The sequence below is a fragment of the Ostrea edulis genome, chromosome 6, assembly GCF_947568905.1.
Source record: "Ostrea edulis chromosome 6, xbOstEdul1.1, whole genome shotgun sequence".
NCBI lineage: Eukaryota > Metazoa > Mollusca > Bivalvia > Ostreida > Ostreidae > Ostrea > Ostrea edulis.
The window spans coordinates 89,591,471-89,609,717 of record NC_079169.1 but is presented as its reverse complement, the minus strand read 5'-3'; the positions used below and the strand labels follow the sequence as shown (position 1 = coordinate 89,609,717).

The following is an 18,247-nucleotide window of genomic DNA, read 5'->3' as shown; positions in this document are numbered from 1 at the left end:
TATGCTATTTCCATCTAATTTATCCTTTATTTCTTTCAAAGTATCTTGTAAACACTTGAATTCAAATGAGTTAAATTCTTGCTCAGAGAATGTCTGAAATGATGAAAAATACATTATATACTGATAACTGTAAAAGTAATTTGGGAAATACACAACCTCAAACTAGTATATCTACATATTTTATAGTACAGTGCACCAGTCACAATGGCGCTGTGATTGACAGAATTTGTACTGCGATTGGGAAGTCATGGATTCGAGCCCCATTTGCACCTTGGTCACATCAAACCTAAGACTTATCGCAATTCACCTTTGAATTAGAACGCTTTACCCGATATAGTATTGCGTTGTGTGACGACACAATTGAATGAGACGATTGAACAATTTGAATGACATGTTTGATGTAATACAACAAGAGTTTTCATTGGCCGATTACAGCCCGCCCACTTTCTCGAGCGGATTCAGTGCAGCTGGAGAACTGTACAAAGCTCTCTGAAAAGATCCACCTCTTATAAAAACCTTCGATTTACGGGTCACAAAAAGCTGCGAACGGTTGAGGCCTGAAATCGGTGTATTCTTGTGTTGCTGTCTCATAAACTCAATATAAAAAAAATCTTAACATATTTTCCTACTATATACTTGCGTCCAAACATACCCTCAAATATTCATTAAAGCCACACACCACCCGAAAACTCTCAGCTTCAAATGATTTCGTTTGTTGACGTAGCCATGTTAGGTAGCCGGTCAATTCGAACTCTTGCTATTGGTATCTATTTATAAAATCGGTTTTAAGTTATGTATTCGCTCTTCATTTATTATCAACACGAATAATTAATAGATATTAAAACATTTTTGTACTAGTTTTTGTAAAGGTCTAGATGAACGAAAATGCTACATAAGGACATAAGATGGAGACCGGCCGGTGCGGCCCCTCATGACTAATGAAAGCCGCACTGCCGTGAGTTTAGCTATTTGAATAATTATCATTTAATAGGACTGGGGTGGTATATTATTTAAACAATTTAGCTAAAATATTTGTGGGATATTAGTACACATCTAGACGCTATTGTGCCAATATGGAAATGAACCGGGATTCGAATTGACTGACTACCTAACATGGCTACGTCTACGAACGAAATCATCAAAAGCTGTGATCGAGTTTTTGGGTCGTATGGGGTTTTAATAAATATTTGAAAGTATGTTTGGACACAAGTATAGTAGGAAAATATGTTAGGATTTTTTTTTATATTAAATTTATGAGACAACAACACAAGAATACAACTTTTTCTCTTTCTTCCTTTGAAGTTTTTTTGCCATCTAGCATCTGGCCGTCATGTTTTCAAATGCTGACTACTCCCGTATAAGGGAATTTGGAAGGACTTATACATATGGACCAATAAGAGTTTCTGTTGCATTTCGCAATTGTATTACAAACAGATTCAATTGTGTCGTCACACAACGCAATACTATATCGGCCAAAGCGTTCTAATTCAAAGGTGAATTGCGATAAAAATAGGTATTGACTGTTCCTTCACCAAACATCAGGCATTTAAAAGTTTCAAGTTTTTTAGGACAAGATCTTTAAATGAGATTCTGTGTCACAGCAGACATAGGCATGTTAAAGAACCCCCACTGCTATATCCTTAGAGCCATGGAAAGATCAGTGTCACGGCAGACATAGGCATGTTAAAGAACCCCCACTGCCATATCCTTAGAGCCATGGAAAGATCTAAATTTATGGTATTTAACCTACAGCTGGTGACGTTTCCTTATGAGTGAAAAATTGTTGATGGGACGTAAAACAAACCAATGACCTACCCTGACTTGAAGCATAAGAGACGTCAAACTGGAGATCAGGTCAATAACCCTATGGTTTTTGGAGGTTCTTTTATGAAACATCCCCTGAAAAAAAAGAATATGTTTAAAAATTTATCTATTACAAAATACCTTGTAAATTTCTCTTCCTTCCATAACTAACATTTAAATTTCTCTTCCCTTCATAACTAACATTCAAATTTCATGCAAAAACATATCCCCCTTTCATCTGAACACTTACCAGGCGGTCGTTTGGTGAAGCGGCCGCCAGGATACCCATAAACATTTTTGTAAAGTTCAATTTAAACTGTGGCAGAAGCTACATTCACAAACATCCCCCATATATCAAACTTCCACTTAATAGTGCAGAAAATAACACAACTTCATTTCATCCAAAAACCTAACGTGTTTCACACAACTACACATGGTACTGTGTGCACAAACTTTGTGAGAGACAGATGGGACAAAGTGGAGGGTGGGTGGGGTTGATGCATGTATATATACTACTCAAAATTTGATAAGGATCATAGATATTTTTCTGTTTAAAAAATTAATGACCGCATAACTGGCAATATTGTGTCCAAGTGAAATCAAAAACGTCTTCAACAAACTTGCACGTGCATTTCATGCCATGGGAAATGAATTTCTCATCACAGTTTATGCTTTTGCTACCATTGCACGATTTTCACTCTGGCATCGGTGTCTGATTCTTCCTAAAATTTCAAACTCACTTGAGTGTTTACACTACGTTTATCAACACAATGCCCCCTCAACGTGTAAGGCGCCTGACGACAGAATAACTGGGCAGATGTATTGGAATGCTTGATGCTGGCTATTCACAACGTGACATTGCAAATGCACTAAACGTCAGCCAGCGCGTTGTAAACAGGGCCTGGAACCGACAGCAAACTTTTGGTACAGCAGCACACCGACATGGGGGTGGTCGTCAGAGGTCGACAACCCAACACCAAGACCATTTTATGGCTCTTCAGGCACAACGCCATCCCTTCTGGACAGCAACCAGCCTACGGAACGACCTCCTGAATGCCTCGGGGGTGAATGTGTCCACTCAGACGATATGGAATCGGCTTCACAATGCAGGTCTCAACTTGAGAAGAGCATGTGTTCGAGTCTCTCTGACTGTTCGACACCGGCGGGAGGGATTGGACTGGGCTGAAGATCATGTCACTTGGACACAGAACGATTGGGTTCTAGTTCTGTTCACCGATGAGTCCAGGTATTGTTTGGACTTTACAGACAGGAGGCACCGAGTGTGGCGACGACAACGTGAACGTTTCCATGATGCCAACATCAGTGAACAAGACCATTATGGTGGTGGTTCCATCATGGTCTGGGGTGGAATCAGCAGGGATGGAAGAACAGATCTTCATGTCCTGGAGAGAGGAACAATGACAGGGGTGCAGTACCGGGATGAGATCCTCGATGTTTACGTCAGACCCTACGTTGGTGCTGTTGGCCCTGAGTTCATCCTGATGGATGATAACGCCCATCCTCATCGCGCCAGGGTAGTGGAGCAGTACCTTCAGCAGGAGACAATTGTCCGTATGGACTGGCTAGCGCGCTCGCCGGACTTGAACCCGATTGAGCATGTATGGAACATGCTGCAGGTTGCCCTTTCACGCGGTAGAGCATAATCCACGACTTTGGCAGAGCTCGGAAACGCCCTCGTGGAAGAGTGGAACAACCTTCCCATTGGAAACATCCGGGTGCTTATTGACAGCATGGTTCGATGTTGTCAAGCCGTCGTTGATGCAAGGGGAGGCCATATCCGGTATTGACACTTCATCGACTAAGTGTAATGATGGACTATCTCCAAAAACTGTAATTTTTTCTCTGGTTTGCTGTTAACGTTTTGTAAAGAAATGCCTTTTGGTGTTGTTATCAGATTTCAAGCATTCTGTATTGATAAAAGTTCATGCCGTTCATGAATTTTCATTTATAACCCGAGTAAACACGTTTCTGAGTCAAATTTATGTCTTTTGTTATGTTAGTGGTAAATTACACACATATAACCTAATGATCCTTATCAAATTTTGAGTAGTATATAAACACAAATATTTCACTTTTAGTGAATACCCTGGGTGATGTATGAATTAAACACCTGATTCTTCATGTAAATACATAAACACAAGCAATGCCATGTAACTTTTAGTAAATATCCTGAGTGAGGTATGAATTAAACACCTCATTCTTCATGTAACTAGAGATTGTTTTAATGAAAACAAATGTCTACCCAGCTCCTCAAATTGGAAGTGCACCAAATGAAACCTCCCCTTTATGCACTACATGGTATGGAGGATATAAAGCCATTAATAGGAACATAGACATTATGAACTCCAATAAGCCACATAGGAGAAGCGTTCACAAACTATTTTACACCCTCCACCCCTCAGATCCACTATAATCTAAGGAAAAAATGGATCATCCTGTCCCTACAATATGCACATCTGCAAATGGCATTGAAGTATTGTACAAAATTTCAAGTATATCGGATAAGCAATATAGGAGAAGCATTCACAAGCTCTTTTAACATCCTCCACCCCTCTTAGATCCACCAGAACTTTTAGGAAAATAATTGGTTCTTCCTGTTCCGACAATATACACATCTACAATGGCAATGAAGCATTGTACAAAGTTTCAAATCTATCTGATAAGCCACATAGGAGGTGAAGTGTTCACAAGATTTTGTGTCAGACGGACAGACAGAAAGTACAAAAACAATGTCTCCCCATGAAAGAGGGGAGACATAAATATATAAACACAAGCATGTAAGTTTTAGTGAATATCCTGAGTGAGGTATGAATTAAACACCTGATTCTTCATGTAAATATCCATGTAAATATATAGACACAAGCATTTAACTTTTAGTGAATACCCTGAGTGAGGTATGATTTAACACCTGATTCTTCATGTAAATATATAAACACAAGCATTTAACTTTTAGTGAATACCCTGAGTGAGGTATGATTAAACACCTGATTCTTCATGTAAATATATAAACACAAGCATTTAACTTTAGTGAATACCCTGGGTGAGGTATGAATGAAACACCAGATTCTTCATGTAAATATATAAACACAAGCATTAAACTTTTAGTGAATACCCTGGGTGAGGTATGAATGAAACATTCTTTTATGACACTATTTGGCCTTACACTGATTCTGTTCACAATCTCGACAGCCTCTTCATCACAGTTGGTCTTGATTTGTGACGGCTCATCCAGAGGAGTCATACCAATGTCTGGAGCTAGCTGTAATCAAGAAAACTCACAAATAACACCACAAATATTGACTGCTTGTAACAGCTAATATACCATGGAATATATATACATTGTATCAAGTCACACAAAACAGAACTTTAAAATACTAATGCATAACATTTCAATAAACTAAATGTTCTATATAATAGTAACTGTTGACAGAGACTAACAGAACATTGGCCTGTGCTGTTCCTATGAACCCCCATTCAATGCTTTACCTCCTTGCAGTACATCTGTACCCCTGCCAGACAGTCAGCTAACTGTTTGTTCAGCTGCTCCAGTTCCAGGACAGTGGTGGCGTATTTTCTCTGAAAGTCTGGCGTGATGGGCTGCTGGAATGATTTCTGATGATAAAATACAGAGTTTCAAGCTTAAATCTAGAAGCTTGACATGCCCTACAGTTCTATCATCTTCATCACAGATGTATGATTTTTCTGCATTAGCATATGTAATTACCATTACTGATGTTAGAAGAATCAAACAAATTCAGAGTTTTAATCATATCAGAAATAATACCCACCGTTTTTTCTGCTTGTGAATTTAACTCCTTCAATTGATTGATCCAATCTTTCTTCAGTGAAAGTATTTTTGAAAGTCTTGTCTGCAGGTAAAAAACAATTAGAATTCATAAGATAAAGAAACAGAGAGAGAGAGAGAGGGAGAGAGAGAGAGAGAGAGAGATGAATTTCCTCCAACATCTCAGCAAAGACAACAGTTGTTAAATGGTATTATGTGTTATATGTTATTTTGTGTTATATGTTATTTTGTGCTGTGTGTTATTTTGTGTTATGTAGTATTTTGTGCTGTGTGTTATTTTGTGTTGTATGTTATTTTGTTTTATGTAGTATTTTGTGCTGTGTGTTATTTTGTGTTACATGGTATTTTGTGTTACATGGTATTTGTGTTATGTTATTTTGTGTTATATGGTATTTTGTGTCCTATGTTATTTTGTGTTGTATGTTATTTTGTGTTGTATTTTGTGTTATATGTTATTTTGTGTTATATGTTATTTTGTGTTGTGTGTTATTTTGTGTTATGTAGTATTTTGTGTTGTATGTTATTTTGTGTTGTATGTTATTTTGTGCTGTGTGTTATTTTGTGTTATGTAGTATTTTGTGCTGTGTGTTATTTTGTGTTGTATGTTATTTTGTTTTATGTAGTATTTTGTGCTGTGTGTTATTTTGTGTTACATGGTATTTTGTGTTACATGGTATTTGTGTTATGTTATTTTGTGTTATATGGTATTTTGTGTCCTATGTTATTTTGTGTTGTATGTTATTTTGTGTTGTATTTTGTGTTATATGTTATTTTGTGTTATATGTTATTTTGTGTTGTGTGTTATTTTGTGTTATGTAGTATTTTGTGTTGTATGTTATTTTGTGTTGTATGTTATTTTGTGCTGTGTGTTATTTTGTGTTATGTAGTATTTTGTGCTGTGTGTTATTTTGTGTTGTATGTTATTTTGTTTTATGTAGTATTTTGTGCTGTGTGTTATTTTGTGTTACATGGTATTTTGTGTTACATGGTATTTGTGTTATGTTATTTTGTGTTATATGGTATTTTGTGTCCTATGTTATTTTGTGTTGTATGTTATTTTGTGTTGTATTTTGTGTTATATGTTATTTTGTGTTATATGTTATTTTGTGTTGTGTGTTATTTTGTGTTATGTAGTATTTTGTGTTGTATGTTATTTTGTGTTGTATGTTATTTTGTGTTGTATTTTGTGTTATATGTTATTTTGTGTTATATGTTATTTTGTGTTGTATTTTGTTTTATATGTTATTTTGTGTTATATGTTATTTTGTGTTGTATGTTATTTTGTGTTGTATGTTATTTTGTGTTATATGTTATTTTGTGTTGTATGGTATTTTGTGTTATGTAGTATTTTGTGCTGTGTGTTATTTTGTGTTGTATGTTATTTTGTGTTGTATGGTATTTTGTGTTATGTAGTATTTTGTGTTGTATGTTATTTTGTGTTGTATGTTATTTTGTGTTGTATTTTGTGTTATATGTTATTTTGTGTTATATGTTATTTTGTGTTGTGTGTTATTTTGTGTTGTATGTTATTTTGTGTTATGTAGTATTTTGTGCTGTGTGTTATTTTGTGTTGTATTTTGTGTTATATGTTATTTTGTGTTATATGTTATTTTGTGCTGTGTGTTATTTTGTGTTATGTAGTATTTTGTGTTGTATGTTATTTTGTGTTGTATTTTGTGTTATATGTTATTTTGTGTTATGTAGTATTTTGTGCTGTGTGTTATTTTGTGTTATGTAGTATTTTGTGTTGTATGTTATTTTGTGTTGTATGTTATTTTGTGTTATATGTTATTTTGTGCTGTGTGTTATTTTGTGTTATGTAGTATTTTGTGTTGTATGTTATTTTGTGTTGTATTTTGTGTTATATGTTATTTTGTGTTATGTAGTATTTTGTGCTGTGTGTTATTTTGTGTTATATGTTATTTTGTGTTGTGTGGTATTTTGTGTTGTATGGTATTTTGTGTTATGTAGTATTTTGTGTTATGTAGTATTTTGTGCTGTGTGTTATTTTGTGTTACATGGTATTTTGTGTTACATGGTATTTTGTGTTACATGGTATTTGTGTTATGTTATTTTGTGTTGTATTTTATTTTGTGTTGTGTGTTATTTTGTGTTGTATGGTATTTTGTGTTGTATGTTATTTTGTGTTGTATTTTGTGTTATATGTTATTTTGTGTTACAGTACCCGCAACGTTATTCTTGACATGATAAACGATAGAACACGATACACGCACGATAGGATAGGATACACGCACAATAGGATAGGATACACGCACGATACGATAGGATACATGATAAACCTTATAAACGCAAAACCTGATAAACGATCTTCACGATAGACCTGATAAACGCAAAACACGATAAACGATCTTCACGATAAACGGAAAACCTGATAGAAATGTTGTAAATTTAGAATCAATTTAGACAGAACGAAATTTTGATACCGACAACATAATTACATTATGTTGGTAATAATACTGAAGGACTTGACTATTCATCATACACCTAAAACGTATAATTTCTTTAATACACAGTCGTACTTTAAAAAAAATATTTTTATTTCAATTTTTTACGCCATCACAGCTAAAATCTGAAAGCTAAACTGTATACGATACTTAATTCATTATTTGATATCTATTTGAATTTTCCCAGCCAATGACTCTAAAATTATAATTGTCACCTAATGTTTAATATATAAATTATACAGTGAATTAATTAAATGTAATATAATGTACGGATATCATGCTTCAGTAGCTCTCTAATTCTAATGTCTATTATCTTGAATGTGAAATAAACCAAGGAATATTTTGTGTGTAGCGAGGAGGGGGCTATTTGGCATCAAGCCCTAAGTTCATCGGTCAATCAACAATTACAATTATTTTCATCATGACCACTTTAAAAAACATCCACTGCATTACCCCAAATCTTCATACATTAGATATTTCTACACGATGAGTGATGATTGATATTCATAAGTAATTGGGGAACATATGTATTTGAATTGATATCTTAATAACAAAAATAAATAAACTATGGAAAAAAATTAATAAATAAAACGCAGCTTTTTTAAATTCACAATTTTGAAACGCTTAAAAAAATGTGTGTTTAGCATGTAAAAAAAAAATATATATATCATCATCAAACCCGTTATTAAATTCCAGTATCTACCTGTATGATTATAGGTACAACAACAAAAAACAATGATGACAGCCGAGTCATGCCTAGTTGGGCAGACTTTTGGGAGATGCAACACCCTTACACCCTTTTAAAACTTAATCTTCTAAATTTGTCAAATACAATGTCCCTGAGAATGTTAGCTGTCAAAACACGGGTGATATACAGACGCGCACACGTTCAATGGTGGGTATATAAATAGAACACAGGTGGTAAAAATCGGAAGAAAAGGAGCCTTTATTAAAATATATGTAATAAACAACGTACATTGTAATTTACTGATTTTTCCTCTCAAATTGGAACTTCCTATTTCTCTGTTAGTATTAATTACAAATAATTGTTTCTAGACAAGCAAATGTTTATGAACTGTACATGAAGGAACTTTCAGATTTACTGTCCCCAGTTTGCCTGGCAAACCACTGCCTACTTTTCATATTACTTAGAATGGAATTGTGATAAATTTTCACCCTTTCTGGCTCTTCTTCTGCCTTACAATCGACAGCTTTATGTTCTCCTTAAAATATACTGCCTTTTCTCGATTCCTAAAAATAGCTTCTATAACAAAACGAATAAAGCTTTTGAAAAGTATCGTACTTTTTCATTAGATTTGATTTACAATCCCGATAGTTTCCGAAAGCTACACAATAAACGAATTTCACAATAAACGGAAAACCTGATACATGCAAAACACGATAGACCTGATAAACGCAAAACACGATAAAAAACGGAAAACCTGATAAACGCAAAACACGATACGATAGGATACACGCACGATAGAACACGATAGGAATGTCAAGAATAACGTTGCGGGTACTGTATATGGTATTTTGTGTTATGTAGTATTCTGTGTTGTATGGTATTTTGTGTTGTATGGTATTTTGTGTTGTATGGTATTTTGTGTTATATAGTACTTTGAGCAATATGTTATTTTGTGTTATATAGGTTAGATGGTAATTTGTGTTATGTAGTATTTTGTGTTGTATGGTATTTTGTGTTATGTAGTATTTTGTGTTGTATGTTATTTTGTGTTTTATGGTATTTTGTGTTATATGTTATTTTGTGTTGTATGTTATTTTGTGTTGTATGTTATTTTGTGTTTTATGGTATTTTGTGTTAAATAGTATTTTGTGTCAGAAGCCATTCTCACCACTTGAACTAGGAACTTGATAGGAAATCCTCCGTATGTCCCGCCTTCCAGACTGAGTAATTTCCCTGTGAACGTAGACCCACTCAGGAGGGGGTCGTTGTCCTGTTAAAGAGAAATAATTTCTCAGCGAGTCCCAACACCAGATGATAATGCATTTGTGTCACAAAGACATAGCCAAGGCCCATCTATTGTGTTTTGTAAACAAGTATACCCAGTAAACTAAATGATTAGTTCAAAATACACTCTGATCTCATCAGAGTCCAGACAACATTTTCCCCTTTTCTTCTTCTGATAATAATCTTTTACGCAAGTCCAAATGATGAATACAAGTATATGATTGGGGCTTTACGAGGAAATATACATCCATCGACAAATCTTAAAGAACTAGATAAATCTCATGTACAAATTTTTACCTATTCATTGTTATAAGATAACACAAGTCTATTCCAGGGTTAGGGAACCAGACAATTTCCAGGGTTAGGGAACCAGACAATCTAATTACTTTTTTGGGGGTGGGAAACCTCCATCTGTTACTATAAGATCAGCCATATTGAAATTGAATAACTAAACACTGTGTATAAAAGTAATAAGAACCGTGTCCAACATTCTTATGTAAAGGAACCTGTCAGACAGTCTCAAGTCTAACTATCTCTGTCCAACATCCTTATGTAAAGGAACCTGTCAAACAGTCTCAAGTCTAACTATCTCTGTCCAACATCCTTATGTACATGAACCTGTCAAATAGTCTAACGTCTAAATATCTCTGTCCAACATCCTTATGTAAAGGAACCTGTCAAACAGTCTCAAGTCTAACTATCTCTGTCCAACATCGTTATGTACATGAACCTGTCAAATAGTCTCAAGTCTAAAAATCTCTGTCCAACATCCTTATGTACATGAACCTGTCAAACAGTCTCAAGTCTAACAAGATGTGTTTGTGAAACACAAATGCCCCCGATAATGGCCAATTCCGAAGATGGCCAAAGTCACAATTAAGGGCAAATATCTTGGTACCAGTAGAAAGATCTTGTCAAAGGAAAAGCTCATGTACAATATGAAAGCTCTAATATTTACCATTTAGAAGTTATGACCAATGTAAAAAAAAATTAAAAGTAGGTCAAATGTCAAGGTCAAAAGGTTCAATACCAACGGAAAGGTCTTGTCACAAGGAATACTCATGTGAAATATCAAAGCTCTATCTTTTACTGTTCAAAAGTTATTAGCAAGGTTAAAGTTTTCAAAAGTACGTCAAATTCCAAGGTCAAGGTCACAGGGTCAAAAATGTTGGTACCCACGGAAAGGTCTTGTCACAAGGAATATTCATGTAGAATATCAAAGCTCTATCACTTATTGTTCAAAAGTTATTAGCAAGGTTAAAGTTTTCAAAAAGTAGGTCAAACTCCAAGGTCACGGGGTAAAAAATGTTGGTACCCACAAAAAGGTCTTGTCACAAGGAATACTCATGTGAAACATCAAAGCTCTATCTCTTATCGTTCAAAAGTTATTAGCAAGGTTAAAGTTTTCAAAAAGTAGGTCAAGCTCCAAGGTCAAGGTCACGGGGTCAAAAATATTGGTACCCACGGAAAGGTCTTGTCACATGGAATACTCATGTGAAATATCAAAGCTCTATCTCTTAATGTCCAATAGTTATTGGCAAGGTTAAAGTTTTCAAAAAGTAGGTCAAACTCCAAGGTCAAGGTCATGGGGTCAAATGCTGGTACCCACGAAAAGGTCTTGTCACAAGGAATACTCATGTGAAATATCAAAGCTCTATCACTTACTGTTCAAAAGTTATTAGCAAGGTTAAAGTTTCAGACAGAATGACAGAATTACAGAAAGGACAAAAACAATATGCCCCCCGATCTTCGATCTCGGGGGCATAAAAATCTATGTCCAACATTCTTATGTAAAGGAACCTGTCAAATAGTCTCAAGTCTTAACTATTTTGTAAGTCAACCGGAGTACTCAGTACAAGATATATTGATCTAATACTGAATTTGCAAGCTCTTTTATGCCCTTCCCTTCCTAAAATTATATTCCTACTTTCTCTATAAATCGGTCTGTTTGAGAAATCTTTTGAACTGTTCAAAGTATTTTGGGGAAATGCTACCAAAAAATTGGCATATATGAAATATTATTTAAGACTGTTTCTCAAAATGTTCTCCTGACAACTGATATAGTTTACCAGCTCTGGGTTTGGGGATCCGAGACTGGGGACAAACTTGGGTGGTGAGAACAAGGCAGGCTGCCTGGGCCGGTGTTTCTGTTGAAATGCTGACAATGGGATCGTCTCCTGAGGCTCTACACTCTGTTACAAGGAAATAAGCACATGAAGACACAGAAATTTCAGTTGAATATTGTTACTGAATTTTACAGTGATAAGCGGCAACATCTGTTCTTACCAGAACTTCATAGTCAGGAATAGAGTGTGTACCAATCCCAGGTCTGTCAAAAGTAATTCTGTACGTATTTGTCACCGTGTCCAACGCGTCTACCACACCTGTGAATAATCCATCCTGGGGCTTCCGTAAGCGTGCTGAAAAATCACAAAAATAACTTGTTGGAAAATAAAACCTTGGAACTTGTCTATAGTGCATGCTTATCATCGGAAATTTTGTCAAGTCCAAAGGAATGATTGACAACAAACTTCGAATGCTCATATCAATTATCCCATCTTCCAAATACTATCCAAACATCTCTTAATAAACTCAAAGTTAATAATTACCCTTTTGAAAGCTTACATGTACTCTTCAGTGTACATAACAAAATTCATTCCGCATTGTTACAAGTACTTTGTCACTTTATACAATGACATTTTTAATTTCTATGCTGAGATGGTAAGGGATTTTAATGACATGCTATGATTTGTTTGGTATATATGCTATGAGATTTGAAGAATTGCTCCTCCTTCTCATGAAGAGCTTGAAAGCTCCATTTTATTGAAAGGCAAAAAGGGAATATACTGATTGTTAGGCCGTTCTTGGCACACTGAATTTGACTATGGATAACTCCGTTTACCTATCAGGATATAGGGCTCACGGCGGGTGTGACCAGTCAACAGGGGATGATTACCCCTCCTAGGCACCTGATCCTACCTCTGGTATGTCCAGGGGTCCGTGTTTGCCAAACTTTCTATTTTTTTTATCGCTTACAGGAGTTATGAGATTGATTACTGTTCTTTATCTTCACCTTTCACTGTATATGGATATTTTAGGCGATGTATCATTTTAGAATTTTTAAAAGTAATTGATTAACTAAATCTAATTTTAAAAATGTCTCGATCATTTGTAAATAAATGGTTAACTGGATATTAAGTAGAACTTTCTTTTGGTAAATATTATTCTTTTAAAATGACAATTTTATGTTTATGCTATGGCATGGGGAATGAAATAGTATAATACATTGTAGTATGCAATTTCTTTGATATGATATGAGATATATGTGTGATTTCTTTGATATCGTAGGAGATATATGGGTGATTTTTTTTTATAGATTTTTTTTAATATCCATGTGATATATTTGATATGGTATGAGATATACGTGGAATATATTTGATATGGTATGAGATATACGAGGAATATATTTGATATGGTATGAGATATACGAGGAATATTTGATATGGTATGAAATATACGAGGGATACATTTGATATGGTGTGAGATATATGAGCGATATCTTTGATATTAAGTGAGATATGCATGTTATATATTTTTGACATGGAATGAGATATGTGACATCTTTGATATGGTATGAGATATATGTGAGATATATTTGATATGGTATGAAATATATGTGTGATATTTTTATATGATATGAGATATATGTGTGATTTCTTTGATGTTGTGTGAGATATAGATGTGATATATTTGATATGATATGAGATATACGTGAGATATATTTGACATGGTATGAGATATACGTGAGATATAATATGGTGTAAGATGTCAAAGGAAAAACGAAATTACTACACAAATACATGTAAGTCAAAATAGTGACATGAGAAAGTCATTTCCACATGCCAAATGTCTGATTTGCTTACTCTGGCTTTGAAAGATATGGGGAAAACAAACAATAAGGTCATGTTTGCCTGATGCATGTTTATATCTAACAATAAATAAGTATTTCAAAGGAATTTTACATATAAAATTTCAAAAAAGTGTGAATAATTCACATGTAAGGGATTCATTCGGTGTTTAAGAAATCTCACATGAATTTTGCAAGCTTTATCCCACCAACTCCATGATAGAATTACATGGGAAAAGATAATCAAAATAACAACAAGGTGTCAATACTATCATTCGGCAAACTTCGGCAAATTCCGGGACGCTACATCTATAACCTCAGATCAATATGTACAGTATAACCTGAATTTATATGCAGCTACGCCTAACATTTGTAATGTAGCCATCTATTTACTCTCCTGTAAAACCTGCCACTTTTAGAAAGTAGTGATCAAAATGGCTTTTTAAAAAATAAATTTATCAAGTTTGCCTTACAAAACTGCCCTCTGAGGACTCGAAATACTTGCAAAATGCAATTACATGTGAGAAATTGTGAGTAAAAATAGTATACACTCGAAAATCTTAGCAAGTGGTGATTTACAAACCATGATCGTATCCGTTTTACACAGTGATGCGCAATTCGCTATTTTTAAACTTGCACTCAGAATGACACATCGTCTCATGGTGATACACTCATGTGTCAAATATGGTGTGCCTATGTCAAAGAACAAAGAAGTTATGGCCCGGACACGAATCCATTGTAAAAAACCTTTAATTTTGACCTTGAGGTCAAGGGTCAAGGTCATATAGAGGTCATGAAGGTACTCGACACATCGTCTCATGGTGATCTACCTGTGTGCCAAATATGGTATGCCTAAGTCAAAGAACAAAGAAGTTATGGCCCGGACACGAATCTGCACAGACAGACGGACGGACGGACGGACGGACAGACAGAGTGATTCCTATATATATATGTATAAAAAATGTTTGTTGGTTTAGCGGTACTATGATGTATGACTATAACAATGACCTGTGTATAACTTGTACATTCCATGCAAATTCAAAAGGGGTTTTTGCCTTAGAAGAACAATTGGGGGTCAGCTAATCCGTGTATTTGAAATCAACAGAAGTGCTTGGCTTCTTGTGGAAAGTTTGAAATACATTGGGTTGGCGCAAGATAACCGTGATCTTAGACTAGATCTGATATCTCGCCGATCCAATATATTTCACACTTTTTATAAGAAGTCAAAACCCAAACTAGCTAACCGTAATTTAGTTATACTGTGACAAAGACCCTAAGAATTTGCATGGTATATACTTATTACACAAAAATCATTACATTATCCAGACACTCCCGATGAAATTTTTTTTTTTATGAAAATCTCTATCAATTTGAAAATACATTGAACATAAGTCTCCGTCAAATGTAATTAACTCGGGATTTTAAAAATAAATAATTCGATGGTTTGTATTTTTGCTTCTATTAATTAAGTAATAAATTAATTCCAATTTGTTAATCATCGACAATGCTCTAATTTCTATATTGGATCAAGTTATATTTGTCAAGATGCATACTAACACAATATGATGAAAGTAATCATGTTAAACAGTGCATTTGTCAGAGAGAGAGAGAGAGAGAGAGAGAGAGAGAGAGAGAGAGAGAGAGAGAGAGAGCACATCTAATTATTAAATATCCCTATCACATGGTGTACATGTATGTTTTCATTTACTGAATATTCAAAACAGGAATTGCCTGCAAGTACGCATTATTCAAACATAGAATTTAAGAATATTTTAATGAAGAACAAAAGACTAAAAGAAAAAATTTCAAAACCAGGTTTTCTCAAAAACATAATATATAGTGTTTGGTATCGTTGGAATTGGCTCAAAACGCTAAAAAACAATATAAGTATCAGGAGGGAAAATATTGACATTTTTCCTTTTCTTAAAATTTCACCCTTATCATGAGTATTTGGCCTCCGGCACATTTTCACATCTCCCGCAAGGCTCCCGTGGCCAGAACAAAGCTGTTAGCAGCTGTGTGTATTTGCAAATAACACACACCGTGGAACACGGAGGACACGGTGTATCTCCGTGGATTTTCCGTCGTGGTCTTTCCACGATGGGGTGTATAAAACTTGTGTCGTGTACTGTAAGTTAATGATATGTAACTTCGATATACGGGCATATTCCTACATTCTGTAATCCCACTAAGATAATCATCACAAATTTCTACATTCTGTAATCCCACTAAAATAATATCACAGATTCCTACATTCTGTAATCCCACTAAGGGCTGTTCCATTAAAACATATGAGGTACCCAGAGAAGGCTCTTTAAAATTTGGGTAACCACCCATAGAAGCATAAAAATGTAATGAGGGACCACTCACAGAAGCAATTTCAGATAGTGCGGCACCACCCATAGAAGTGAAATAAATGTGAAATAAACTTTTTCTTTAAATTCAAGAGAAGAGTATCTTGGGTCTCATCACCATTCAAATAACTGGCCATCAATGAAACTTGATCATAGAACCATCAATTTATTCTATCAAGACTGTATGACCCGATGTTCATGTTTTATTTTTGTACATTATTACTTTAAAGCAGATTAATTACTTTATAAAGTTATTAACTTTCCCTTAATTACATGCTTGAAAACATCTGCATGTAAAAGAAAACAGTGCCAATATTATTTAGAAAGTAAATATAGTGGCTACATATATAAATCATCCCATAATAGACGTCTATAAATAGACCCACGTGCGTCAGGGGAATCCCAACATGAGGTATTAACTCATACAGCAAATGTCTAGTTTTAAGGCTGAAAGAGCGTAAAACAACGAATTACTAAGAGGTATTTGATATTTTTATTTCTATTAAACTTCTGGTACGGTACTGTTATAACAAAATACACAGCTTTACACAGATAAGACCACCGATGATCTGAAAGTTTGAACTGGTCACATGACTGTCACTTGAAATGGCAGAGTGACGCGGTTATTTGTAAACATCGATATTTGATTGTTGATTTGACATTGTTTCTTCAGAACTACTGCGATACAATGTCGCACAGGCATTATCGCGTCATTGACTAGAATGTTTGTCCCGAAAACCTCGCGAGATTTGTACCGTTTTCATTTTTAAAAATATTTTTGTGGTGGGTCTGGTTAGTTTTTTTTTTAATTAGATGGGTCATTGTAAAATGAGTTTATCAATTTGATGGGTCATGGGGTAATTTTTTATTTTTTTTATGGGTGCTTGGTATATACAAAAGGTGCCTCCCGACCCCCCCATGTATTTATTTCTGGAATAGCCCTAAGATAATCATCACAGATTCCTACATTCTGTAATTATATTCCATAAGGATTTTGTTACCTGTGACTTTGGTACCAATAACAAGGTGCATCGGGATTTCTTCCGGCAGATCTTTGAAGGTCTGCAACTCCGACATCTTCCTCTGTTGAAGTAATCGGATTTTCGTGCGTCGAATTTCAAGAGCTGCTCGCTCCTCCTCAAAGAAAGCTGGGGAACACCTGTAAGAAGGATATATAAAGGCGACTGTTGATGTTGGATTTGCTCTGTAATCAATAGAGGTTCCTTATCAACCTTACCAAACAATTGGACTAAATTCATTTGGGGAGTATTTTTCTGGAAAGGGGGGGTGGGGTGGGGATCAGAATTACCTGCGAGGTTTGCCCATCAAGCGACGTATCTTACACCATTCCACTCTCCGTAGCTTTTTCATCTTAAGTTGTGGAAAAGACTCTTTCATGCAGATACAAAAATCGTTTTCCATCAAGAAGAGTGGTCTGCAAATTAAAAGAACAGCTACATGTAACACTGCCATTACAGCCATATACATAACACCGACATAACAATTTTCTATATCACACATCAAAATTGGGAGTAAAATCAAGTTCTTATTCGTTCGTTCATAGGGATATGTAATTCTTTCACAATTCAACTCTTCAAGTTAGGATAGAACTAACAACTCACACAAATCTACATTAGTAAAACTCTACAGTGATTATTCAACATTTTTCAAAAGGGTCCTGTGGCTTTTGAATTGGGAAAAATTGTCAACATTTTGATCAAATTGGGAAAACCTAGTCATTATTGTAAATATGCTAAAGATATCCTATCAAACAAGAAATCAAACACAAATTGATGTCATTCTTCTTTTATTTTACATATTTAACTTTCTTTTCTTTAAGCTCTTAAAAATGTTGACTATTCTTTCTATATCAACTAGAATTCGTGTGTCTTTGTCATTTCGTACATAAACTATCTGCAC

At 34.8% G+C, this 18,247-nt stretch overlaps 1 protein-coding gene across 6 annotated transcripts in view; it reads right to left on the bottom strand.

Annotated features, from left to right (window-relative positions):
* Window positions 1–18,247, bottom strand: part of LOC125645949 (protein lin-9 homolog) — a 30,719-nt gene that overhangs the window by 3,932 nt on the left and 8,540 nt on the right. For 2 of the 6 annotated variants that reach the window (XM_048871972.2, XM_056142577.1), the window contains 10 exons: window positions 17,637–17,762; window positions 17,329–17,486; window positions 12,353–12,486; window positions 12,136–12,258; window positions 9,951–10,052; window positions 5,613–5,693; window positions 5,311–5,424; window positions 4,988–5,083; window positions 1,816–1,899; window positions 1–93 (listed from right to left, as the gene is read on the bottom strand). The exon at window positions 1–93 is cut by the window's left edge and continues 2 nt beyond it. In XM_048871972.2, the coding sequence (XP_048727929.2) occupies window positions 1–93; window positions 1,816–1,899; window positions 4,988–5,083; window positions 5,311–5,424; window positions 5,613–5,693; window positions 9,951–10,052; window positions 12,136–12,258; window positions 12,353–12,486; window positions 17,329–17,486; window positions 17,637–17,762 (1,111 nt within the window). Of the gene's footprint in view, window positions 94–1,815; window positions 1,900–4,987; window positions 5,084–5,310; window positions 5,437–5,612; window positions 5,694–9,950; window positions 10,053–12,135; window positions 12,259–12,352; window positions 12,487–17,328; window positions 17,487–17,636; window positions 17,763–18,247 lie in introns of all 6 variants that reach the window. The other 4 variants (XM_048871974.2, XM_056142578.1, XM_048871971.2 and 1 more) reach the window with 2 other exon arrangements.